At 31.0% G+C, this 12,030-nt stretch overlaps 1 protein-coding gene across 1 annotated transcript in view; it reads left to right on the forward strand.

Annotated features, from left to right (window-relative positions):
* LOC129969413 (uncharacterized phosphotransferase YvkC-like) overlaps nucleotides 1–12,030 on the forward strand; it is a 152,549-nt gene that overhangs the window by 105,673 nt on the left and 34,846 nt on the right. The window contains exons 13-19 of the mRNA XM_056083977.1: nucleotides 2,447–2,559; nucleotides 2,668–2,768; nucleotides 3,746–3,784; nucleotides 4,028–4,155; nucleotides 7,210–7,280; nucleotides 9,009–9,073; nucleotides 11,434–11,581. Of these exons, the coding sequence (XP_055939952.1) occupies nucleotides 2,447–2,559; nucleotides 2,668–2,768; nucleotides 3,746–3,784; nucleotides 4,028–4,155; nucleotides 7,210–7,280; nucleotides 9,009–9,073; nucleotides 11,434–11,581 (665 nt within the window). The remainder of the gene's footprint in view (nucleotides 1–2,446; nucleotides 2,560–2,667; nucleotides 2,769–3,745; nucleotides 3,785–4,027; nucleotides 4,156–7,209; nucleotides 7,281–9,008; nucleotides 9,074–11,433; nucleotides 11,582–12,030) is intronic.

The following is a 12,030-nucleotide window of genomic DNA, read 5'->3' on the forward strand; positions in this document are numbered from 1 at the left end:
GCAGCTGCCGCGTAAATGACCTGAGAGCTTGGCGACCATTTGGCGACTTGGCGACGAATTTGGCGAGTTTGGCGACTAAATGGATAATACCGGAAAGTTCTAGAAGTTTCACGATCCATCTAGTAAGACCCGAAGTACAGCCAGGTACGCCCTGATTGGTCTGGAAGACTCTAGCCCCGCCTCCCGGAACTATAAAAGACGGGCACTCAGAAGTTACGAGGAAGTCGAGTCGTGTGTATCGGAAGAAGTGTGTGGATCGGCGGAAATTGTGTGTGTGAGAGTGGTCGTAGTCGCCTACGAGTAAAAAGACTAGAGGATTAGCAAGCAAGCAAGTTGCTGAACTATTAGAGATTAAATGTGCTGCGCTATTACAATTGATTAGCGATATTTGTTGTAGAAGAAAAATTTTGTAACAATATTTAAATTTTAATTGAGAAAATACCTTACTATTAGCACAAAATGCTCTGAAACATTGTTACGATATCCTTACAATATTGTTGATATGTATTCTGAATATCGAAGAACATCGTGGGAAATATCGTGACAATAGATTGCTCTAATAGGGTTAACATATAATCTTTGGAGATAAATCTCTAGCACACGCTTAATATTAAATATCGCCTACGTTAATATAATGTGCCTATAATTATTTCTACTGAAAAACGACATTTCCAAGAATTGAAAAAACGTTTTTCCTTTATGTACATAATTAGTTTCAAACTACTGGCTTAGTTTAGTTATATTAATGTCCCGTTATAAAGCAACACTAGGGCTATTTTGGGACGGACCTCGTAATTTTGAACCGCGGTCAGATGACGAGGACGACACCTGAGCTGGCACCCCCATCTCCACACCACACCAGCGAAAGGACGTTTGGCATGACAGATTTAACGTGCAACTGACCACCTTACACGAGGTTCTTCGGTAGAATTGGGTCTCGAACCTGAAACCCTACGGCTGACAAGCCGAGACCTTACCACTAGGCCACCGCGGCCTGCAAGCTACTGGATAAAACTATGAAGGAAACATATACGAATTAAGAATCTTCTCTTAGATCTGCCCTATTGTCTTGCTGAAATATAACAATTTACATTAAGAAATAAATAAATTACAAATGATGTTAAGGCTGGCTATAGTGAATTAAAGTTAAATCCATACAAATCGAATGAATCTTTGGAAACCTCAAATATAAGAAATAATTTCACGGCTCGAATTTAATTTTTTTTTTTTTTATCAGACTGGAGTGTTTCATAAACACATGCCTATCCTGCCATATTTTAGCTCGCCCATCTACTTGATATAGTAAGAAGCAAGATTCACTATAACAAACATTTTTTCCACTCTTCACATGTCTTTTAATCTGGGCTCAAGGCAATGTTTTCTATACTTCAGTATCTGTATATTCATTCGTAACTTTTCCTGCCTATTAAAACCCTTCTTTTATTTCCTAATATCTTTTTAAAAAGATGATAAGGTTCTTTTCTTCATCTTTATATAACTAAAATATAGATCCGGAAATTATTTTATATACAAATATGAGACTTGAGCGCAGATTAAAATTGACAGTGTAACTCAGCCTCTATTGCGATCATAATCCAAAGCTTTCTTTTCTGAAATATCTACACTACCCTATTAACTAAAAATTTTCAAAAATACTGCTATGATAAATTCATAATATTATACAAAATTCAGAACATCGAACAATATTGTAGAGATTTTTTAGAATGTTTTGAATTATTGCAGGAAGCACTTTGGTGCTATTGGAATTCTATTCTATTTTTAGATACTCACGGAATTCACGCGCTATCCTTGTCAGCCTTTGTCTTAACTCTTTCATGCCCGTCTATACTCATTCGGTACAGATAATTCCAGGCTTTTGCTTTGCAACTGATTTCTTTAGGATTCAAAGCGCAGCTTTCCACTTTTTAGTCTCAGATTCTCAAAAAACGAAGTGAAGATGACTGAGCACCCAGTTTATCTCAGTTTTATCTCAGCTCGGAGGTAGGGTGCATTGAGAACTCTTCGGCTCTTCAAACATGTTCCTCAAAGGACAACACCAAATCGTCCATCAGGATCATTTACGAGTAATCAACATACAGTAACTGAATACCAATCACTACAATTATTTTCTTTATAGTTAATTTATAATTCACCATTATTATAAAGATTATAGAGTCCGAATTAATCTATTCACAAATTTAACACTAGGTGGCGCCAGTGATTGGAATATATAATGAATCAAAATCAATTGATTAGTTAGTAAATCAATAATTATAGTTTAAAATATTAACATAATGACATTTGTACGAAATTTCAGGACTCTAGGGAGTTTGGAAATGAGTTAAAGTCGATTACGAATTTCCATTTTTATAAATATGATACAAGACAAGTTAAATAAAAGTGTTTGCAAACAGATTCAAATTTTGAATGATTTTTCTTTCTAAAGGCATTTCTTTGACGGTGAAGTTCACCGATGATACTTCTCACTTCGGGGAAATTTCTGGAGGAAAAGGCTCATCTCTGGGAATGTTGACACAACTGAGCAAAAAGGAAAAATCAGTATGTTAATGATGGAATTACATTCTGTATAAAATCTATTTTTAATCATGAATTTTTTTTTCTCATTACAACCAAAATAATAATAATAATATTTCTTCCCTCATATAGTTTATTGTACCCAAAGGTATTGTAGTGACAACTGCTGCATATCAAGAATTTTTGACAGGCGAAATTTTGCAAGCAGTAAAACACTTGGAAGATGTGGCATAGTAAGATTCCTTTACTATTTTTTTCTGAATAAAAAGAATATTATAAAAGTTGTATGAGATATTTAATAATATATTAGTATATACAAACGTTCACCGCCGTCGTAGAGTTAAAGAAAATCCTCCGCATATTTGTCTGTGTCATTATCGAAAGAGCAAATCCCAGTTTTTTTGTTTTGTTTTTGTTTGTTTTTTGTTTTTTTGCGTCAAAAGAATCGGTGCATTTTTTAATGTATTAATTGACTATTATGTTCAAATAAAGCAAAGCATAAATACAAATTATTTAGAGGCTTATAAATTTTACTTTCTAATTACATTATACTAAGACGCTTTCTGGCAAAAGTCAATGAACTGAGGTGGGCAATGCTGATCCGTTGTATTCTTACATCAAGTCTTGTTGGAAGTTGTGACTAAAATTTTCTTTCAACATTTTAATTTTATATTTGGCAATGCACTTTTTTTTTTGTTTGCTAACAAATTACTATACGTTCCAATTCAATTTTAATGATTCGTTTCAATTTAAACCTTCTTGAATATTATGTTTAGAGAAATGCAATTCCATCAGCCAATTTGGCCTGTAGAGCTTAGATTCTGATTCCGATATTTTAATCCCTTCCTCAATTTTATATTTGTAATAAATAATTATGGTTATTAATCTTCAACTGCAGAATTTTTCATATAGCATGAAATGGATCTAAATATTTTTGAATTTAAGTGAATTGTTTTTTATCTAACTTATTATGAAATTATTCAATATTATAATAGTAAGATGTAAACAGATCAAACTGCAGAAATCGTGGAATATAGCAATAAATCTATATTCCAATTTCCAAAAATCACAAAATACGGTGCTAAAGGGATAACATTCAGGCTTAAATTCCGGTGTAAGGCTTTCAGACATAATATTAATTAAAAGAATTTTACATATTTTCAGAACACTATACAATTTATATAATATTGAATGTTGAACTTTCTTTCAGCGGCAATCAAAATGGAGATTTAAAGCAAGTTTGCATCAAGTAAGTGTATTGAACTATTTGGAGATAACTAAAATCTAATTGTATGAATATCAATCATTGAAATTTTTTTATGTTTTTCTAACTTTTTATGCATCGTTTACTCTAAAAAAATGATTTATCAAAATTATTTGCTTTGAGGAAAAAATAGGTAAAATTTTGGAATTTTGCAAAATTTTAAATGTATAATTTTGAAATTACTTTAACTGATTTCATATTATGTTAATTTGACACATCATTGTGCAGGGTTGCACATATTGTGGAGAAAACACCTTTGCCCAATAAAATTTGTCACAGTATTACGCAAGACTTGAAGGATATCTTCGGAGAGGAAGTAACTCAGCGGAAGTTTGCTGTTCGATCATCAGCAACAGGTAATAGAAAATTTCGGAATCCTTTCATATTTCTGACATAAATGTAGTGTACGGTGTCTAGGGATGAAGTGAATTTTGGAAAAGGAATAATAATTATAATTGAGTTAAGAAAGCAATTAATTTATTTAAATTAAACAGAATTAAACATTTCAATATTCGCAATATTAGATTACTTACAGAAAGGGGATAAAATAGTTTTTAAAAAAGCGTGGTTCACCTGTGAGAAGTGGATGCCAAACATGGTCAAGGCCTAAAGAGTGTTTTTTTTTTCCTTTAAAACGGAGCACATAAATAGCGTCAGATCCCACACGTTCATTCGTGTATAGAAACTGAGTGTTCTTTTCTCAGAAACCTTTAAGGAGCCTGACATCACCATCTCTCATCGGATGTTAAAATTCAACTAAATCTGATTTGACTTGTTTGACGTCGTCATCTCTTACAATCGAAATTAACCAAACATTTTAATTAATTGTTATCTATTGATTTAAACATGTTCACACTTCTTAATATTACTTTCTATATAAATATAGCATTCACTACATAACAGGATGGACCCGCTGTGTTCTGGTAATAAAATCTCGGCTCGAAAAAGTCGAAACTCCATTCCAACGAGCAACCCCCATGTGAGTGAATCTGGTGCATGCTAAATCCGTCGCGCACTCAGAGAGGCATACTATATCCTTGAGTACTCAGGTGTTGTTCTCATCCTCTGATCGTGGTTCAAAATTACAAGGTCTCTCCCAAAATAGCCCTAGTGTTGTTTTGAGATGGGAGATTAATATCTTTAAATTAAGACATAGATTATTATTACTAAAAATGAATAAAATTCCACGTGTACTCGGACAGTCAATCACGTTCGAATTTTTTGGCGGTTACAGCACTTCCACTGTAAAGTAAAAACGTAAAAAAAAATGCAGTAAAAAACTTCTTGAAAAATAAATAGTAGTTATTAATAGTTAAAAAGAAAAAATTCTTATAAAAAATCGATAGAAATAAATATGAAAAATATGTGGTGTTGTATTTTTTTCCTTTGTCACTGAATATAAGAAATGGCAGAAGTTACAGAAATCTTTTACTAAAACATTGTGCAGTTTCTTCAGAAACATTCCAAAGCCTAGTAGATAGAGTTTCTCGTAGATTAGAAGACGTTCATTGCTGCAAAATGTTGCCCTCTTCGTATACCTTTATATAACCAAATGAAGTTATTTTAATTCGGTCGGATTGGGGTCTCATCCAATGGAGTCGAGGAATACCTTAAAATTAACACCATTTCCTATTTCCTAAAGTTGTCCGATTGCTTTTATAAATATATAGAGAGAGAGGGAATATAAAGATAGATACATAATGTTCGTTTTTAATATTTGTACAAATAATGAGAAAATATAATAAAACTTATTATTATTTATTATGCTTAATCTCTTTCACTTTAAATTAAGGACTTTATTTACAAATATGTAGGAGTATTTAGCTCATTTTTCACATTTTTAAAATTCTATTTCACTACTTGAAAATTCGTATAAAATATTAGTTTTTGAAAACTAGTAATGATTTAGTTTCTCTTAAGAGGCAACTAAAACTCATTTCGCTGCAATGCTAATATTTTTCTGAATGATACTCCGTTGAATTTTTATATAAGTTACTCCATTTGTTTTCTTTTTTGAAAAAAAAATATATGCTATGATTCACACATGTATAATTAAAAATTATTTATAGCACACTTTCATATTTCCTAGGATACAAAATATTTTCTTTCAGTGTTTGAATAATATATTTCTGGCACGTTATTACATATTCTGCAAGTTATGAATTATACATTATTATTAGTATTGCAAGTTATGCAATACTATGCATGCAATAAAAAAATATCAGGATTTTTTCTTTATTTGCAAAAATACATATGATTATTGCTGACAGAAGCAAAACGAATGGAAAAAAGTTTCTAATTATTATCAGCTATCTGTAGAAAACGGGTGTTCTCATGTTATTTTCTTCTTCGTCCTTCTTTTTCCCTTAAATGCCTTAGTGACCGAATCTTTACAATGTCATGCGAGTTTATGTATTTCTTTGCAAGATCAAAATTCATCCAATTTATCTGGAGAAATTTGTTATTTTTAATTGAACCTGAAGTGTATTCCTTTAATCTTATCTATGTAAACCCTATTCCTATAATCCTTTCATAGGAATAAAAATACATTTGAGTGATTCTAAAAGCGGCAGTTTTGAGTGTCAATAGAAAGGCTGATTCCTGTTAATTCTGAAATGTTAAATATTTTGGATATATCTCATTCTGGAATTACACTTTTGTTTGACTTAATTCTTTAAATAATAAGAGTTAAGTGAAACAAAATAAAAGTCAGAATAGAAGATAGATCTTACAACGCATTTTTTTTAATTCTCGGTGTTTACTCAAGATTCTTTGTCATTGCTGCAAAACTGAAAAAAAAGCGTTTTTCATGTTCTAGAAAACCCCCGGCATTAAACATTAATGTATAGAAAAAGGTTATGTGATACCTCAAAATCTTTTTTCCATCATGCTGATATTAACATTACTTCATGATTTTCACTCATTCTCTTTTTACCCGTATGCCCAGTACGAATGAAGTGAATTCAAAAATGAAGTGGAACGATCTCTTCAAAACTCCGGAGTGGATAATAGTTCCTAATAATGGATATTAGTTCTTAGCATTCTGGTTAATAGCACTGATGGATAATAGTTCTTATCATTCTGGTTAATAGCACTAATGGATAATAGTTCTTAACTTTCTGGTTAATAGCACTAATGAATAATAGTTCTTAACATTCTGAGGGTTTAAAAACCGCTGTTTTGCTACTACGGTTGTTATTCATCCTCAAGGATTTCAATAACTATAGGGTTTATGTCTAGAAGAATTTCTAATATAATAAAAACCAAAAGAAGTCAAAAATGATATTACTAAAGTATAAATGGTGTTCCTAAGAAAATGTACTCTCGTTTTATAGAAACAGTTGCATAAAATGCATTTGCAATTTGATATTTAAATTTTTATATCATTTTTTTTTTGTCTACTAAATCAGGAGAGGATACTGCAGCGATGTCGGCAGCTGGTCAAATGGATACATTTCTTGGAATCCAAGGTCTTAACGAGGTAATTATGTTAAATACAAGGGGTCTTCAAATGAAAAGGTACGAAACGATACTATGGGTATAAAGGAAGACTTTATTCAAAACATACGCCATAGGCCTGAGCACAACGATCCCATTGATTAACCAGCGGAAGGATTCCTTGTTCCCAGAATTCCTGTGGCCGTGACGAGACCCAGTCCTTCACAGCGTCATTTAGTTCGTCGTCCAAGGTCCGTTACTTGTTGAGTTCGTCGAACACAGAAGAACCATTAATTCCGATGTGTACTGTGAGACACCCCAAAGACTACGCAGCTCCATCAAAAGCAAAAGACCGGGGCTACTTACGGAAGGTGTGGTTCTGCTCCATGATAACGCGCGTCCACACGTCTCCAAAGTCACACACGCGGAACTGGCCAAGTTCAAGTGGGAGAAGCTCGACCATCCGCCCTACAGCCCAGACATGTCACCCTGCGATTTTCATGTGTCCTGAAAAAACATCTGAAAGGGAAGCGTTTCAACTCCGACGGTGAACTCAAGAACGTTGTGAAGGACTGGGTCTTGTCAAGGCCACAGGAATTCTGGGAACATCCTTGCATCCTTGAATCATTGTATTTACATGCATACGAAAATAGAGACTAATATAGAGTCAACTGTTTGACCGATTTGGTTCAAAATTTGACCAGAATCTATATTTTAGATGCTAAATTTTTGTACTAAATTCCTCTTACTTAGCTCTTTGAGTTTTTTAGTTATGGAGTTTTATTTGTTCTCGAACAAACAACCAGACATACTACCTAAAAATTTATTTCGTTCAAAATTTCATAGAAATCTACAAACTTCGTCGTAAATCCATATACCAAATTTTAACCGTTTAACTTAAAGCCCTTTTGAGTCATAGTATTCACAGAAGACTAATATAAGGTTAAAAATGCGTTCAGGGAGATCTAAAACGTAAAGATCCGTCAAAATATCGAGTTCGAATTTTTTTTGACGATTACAGTGTTTCCTCGAGTAAAAAGTATTCCCATAATTTTAAGTACACTAACATGGTATTCTTATTTTTGGTCAATTAAGAATTCTTTTTTCTAAATGAAATATTTGGCCGTAAGAAAATAATAATAATTCGAAAAGTAAGAATTATATATTACAATTATTTTTTATCATTTATTAGAAATACAGTACACTCCCGATTATCCGCGGAATTGGGTGGCGCGGCCGCCGCGGATAACAAAAATCGCGGATAATCCGAAAAAAGCTAAAAACGGGTGTAGCAAAAGAGAAAACAGTCATTTCAACTTTGAAAAATCGTTTTATGTACAATAAAACGTAAAATAAACAGCAGAAAATGTTTAACTAACGCTTAATATTTTAGTATATCACTCAAAACTAACCTAAAATGCATTTTGTTAATGAAAACAGAAAAGTGCTTTGTACTTACGAGAGGCGTCAAGGATACACAGAAAAATTAATACATATGTACTGTTTTAATACTGTAATGTATTATGTAATTACAAAAGCATAACTGTAAAACTACACCTTTTTGAAGAAATCAGTCATTTGTGTTTGCTTCTTGCTTTGGAAGCATTTTCTCTTTGCTTGAAAGCAAAAACAAACACTTAGTGCGACAGGCGCGGATAATCGGGAGTCTACTGTATGTTCTTGGAGAAGAAACTTCTTTTTGCTAAAAACTGTGAAGCATTTTCAAATTTTATTTTAAAATTCGGTAATATTTTATTTTTGTTCATAACAGATATTTACTGCTGTAAAGAAATGCTGGGCATCTCAGTTTGGTCACATTGCAGTTGAATACAAAAGGTATATTATTATTTTTCCACATTTTAATTTGGAAATGCTAGTAATTATTCTGCAGGAAAGAACGATTTAACGTAGTATAACGTACAGTTAGATTTCAGATGGTATGCACAGTTCACTGGTGGTGACGTCATATGACAAGAATAAACACTATAAAAGTTTACTTTAATTTTTTGCAAATTATAAATTTTAAATATAATAACTGAATAAACAAATTTAAAATGAATATTTTGCCTTGAAATAATACAATACAAATAATTTCCAAATTCATAAAAAGGTTTTTTTACTACACATTTTTATGAATTTGGAAATTATTTCTATTATATTGTTGTTTCAAGGCAAAATATTCATTTTAAATTGTTTATAATGTGCAAAGTATCTAACATTTCTTATGAAAATGTAGTATTTAAATTTAATTATCTTTCTTTTTTTTACCCCTTTCTGGGAATTACTTCATTTATTAGTAGTAATGACGTTACATTTCATTTGTATTGTGTACTTATCATAACTTCATGCTTTAGGTTCCATTAGCGTAGTATTTCCAAACACCAAATTGTGACAAACATTTAATAATATATTATTTTTGTAACTACATACTTGTTTTGTTTACTATGTTATAGATTTATCACTTTTCTAACAGGATTAAATCCCAATGTATCAAAGAGCCATTAAACAATATCTATTTGGTAAATAATCTAGTATTTAACGGTACCACAACTTCACTTCTTTATTTCTCATGTAAATCGCGCTGAATTTCCATATGAATTCTCCTACTTAGTTTTTAATATTGGACTAAAATTGCTGGATTAAAAGATTTGAGGAAACAATAAAAACTATTTCAATTCCCTTTCCAGTTGAAAATAATGGAAAAAAATTATTCAATCTCTTATGTATAAATTAATATTTATGCAGAACTGATCTTAAAAACAGTTTTATGCCGAAAAACTACTTTTAAGAATTAAATTGTTATTTAATATTAAAGCTGTGTTGTTTTAATAATCTTACTTGTATTTAATGGTGTATTTATGCATGAATCTTTTTGATGGAGGACATTCACATATCGCCTCAGCGCTGTTAAAAACGTAATTTTGCAGTTCATCTGTCTCCTAATTTTTGCGATTCTGTAAATTATTTCTTTTATTCTTTATGTAACTCAGATATTGAACAGAATCTTCCCTTATTTTGCTTTCAAGAATGGGAGAAAATCATGAGATTATATATTTAATAAGACAATGAAAACGGTTTTGATTTTAATTCATCTCTGAAATCAATCATTAAAAAATATATAAAAGATTATAATTTAATAAAAAACATCCAGTAATAATTACCATTCCAAACAAATTGATATCATTAAAAAGACAGAATTTTCCAACTTAAAAATTATTTCAAAATCAATTTTATTGAACAATATTTTCGAGAGTGATCGCGGGAAAACATCAAAATGTCGCTTTTTTTGCAAAATTTTGATTTACAATTATTTTAAAGTTATTCTAAATGCACATTCCCATTTTTCAAAATATATCTGAGTCAAATTCAGTAACTCTAAATCAAGTGGTCTGTCTTAAAGTGTGCCAATGCGTGCACGCGCGCCTTCTCCTTTAATATTTGTAAAAACAGAGATTCCATGTCATGCTGTGAAAACTTAATTATGATAAAAACGTGATGTACATGCTATTGATATTTATATACATGCTCTATTGCTCAGAACTGTGACGTTCTTTTCTTTCTGGAAGATGCACATTAGATTCCAAGATTAAATTTCTACGCATCTTCTAAGAACGATTTCACTCAATTTTGCGGTTGTTTTCAAAGAAAGTTTTATCAAGATTTTTTACAATTTTTTTCATACATTAATTTCTATAAATTTCAACTGTGCATGCTATAACACCCGATGTATTAAAACATCTTAGAAATCTATTATCTACGCTATTTCAGTGTGTCAAAATTTGCTACTTAAAACTATTTATATGAAGATTAAATTAAGATATTTCGTTTGGAAAGGTAAAGAGACCCTTGGATATTGCCTTAGGATCCCTAGGAGTATTATTACGGCCCTTAATGTAATATAATAATAAGCTAGTGCTATTTTTGAAACAAAAATTCAGAAATGTTATTTTAAAGTTAATTTGCATTTGTCGCATCAACATTGTAATAATCAATACTAATGATTATTAAAATTCCAATTATATATCATTTCACGTCAATCCCTTAAACGACATAAAACATTTCTTTACAAATTTTTATTTTTTTGCCATGCCATGCAATAAATGTTTGACGAATTTATAAAGTTGATAGGCTCTAAATTATGATTTAATGCATTGAAAATTATTTAGGGATAATATTTTATTCTGTTATTTTTTTAGACGTAATGGTCAGATTTTGAATTCTCCGATGGCCGTGGTCATCCAAGAGATGGTAGCTTGTGAGGTTTCGGGTGTGATGTTCACATGTGATCCAGTTACTAATAATCCATCCGTCATCACCATCACAGCCAATTATGGATTAGGAGAGGTAAATAATACATGAAATATAAATGTAAATGCACAGTGTGCCCAAAAATATTACTTTCATTTTAAATCCTTAAATGTAGATCTTATGAATCATTATGAAATAGTAATTATTATTACACTATTATTTTACGAAATAAAAAAATTAAAATTTCCAAAGGTCTCTGAAATAAAATCTTCCTTTGAGTTAAATGTATGAATGTATTATGAAGATGATTTTTAAATTTTAAACATTGTATATGTTAAAGACATGGCTTACTGATGATTTTACTATCAAAATGAACAAAAATTAAATGATGAGTCGCATATGAAGTTTCATATACAACTGCAAGAGGGATAATCATTAAATACATAATGTAAATATTATATGCTGCATCGATTACAAATACGTATTATCTGCATATGCATATATTTCTTTATTTTCTTTATAAAATCATGAAAAGAATACCAAAT

Source organism: Argiope bruennichi, chromosome 5, assembly GCF_947563725.1.
Source record: "Argiope bruennichi chromosome 5, qqArgBrue1.1, whole genome shotgun sequence".
Lineage (NCBI taxonomy): Eukaryota > Metazoa > Arthropoda > Arachnida > Araneae > Araneidae > Argiope > Argiope bruennichi.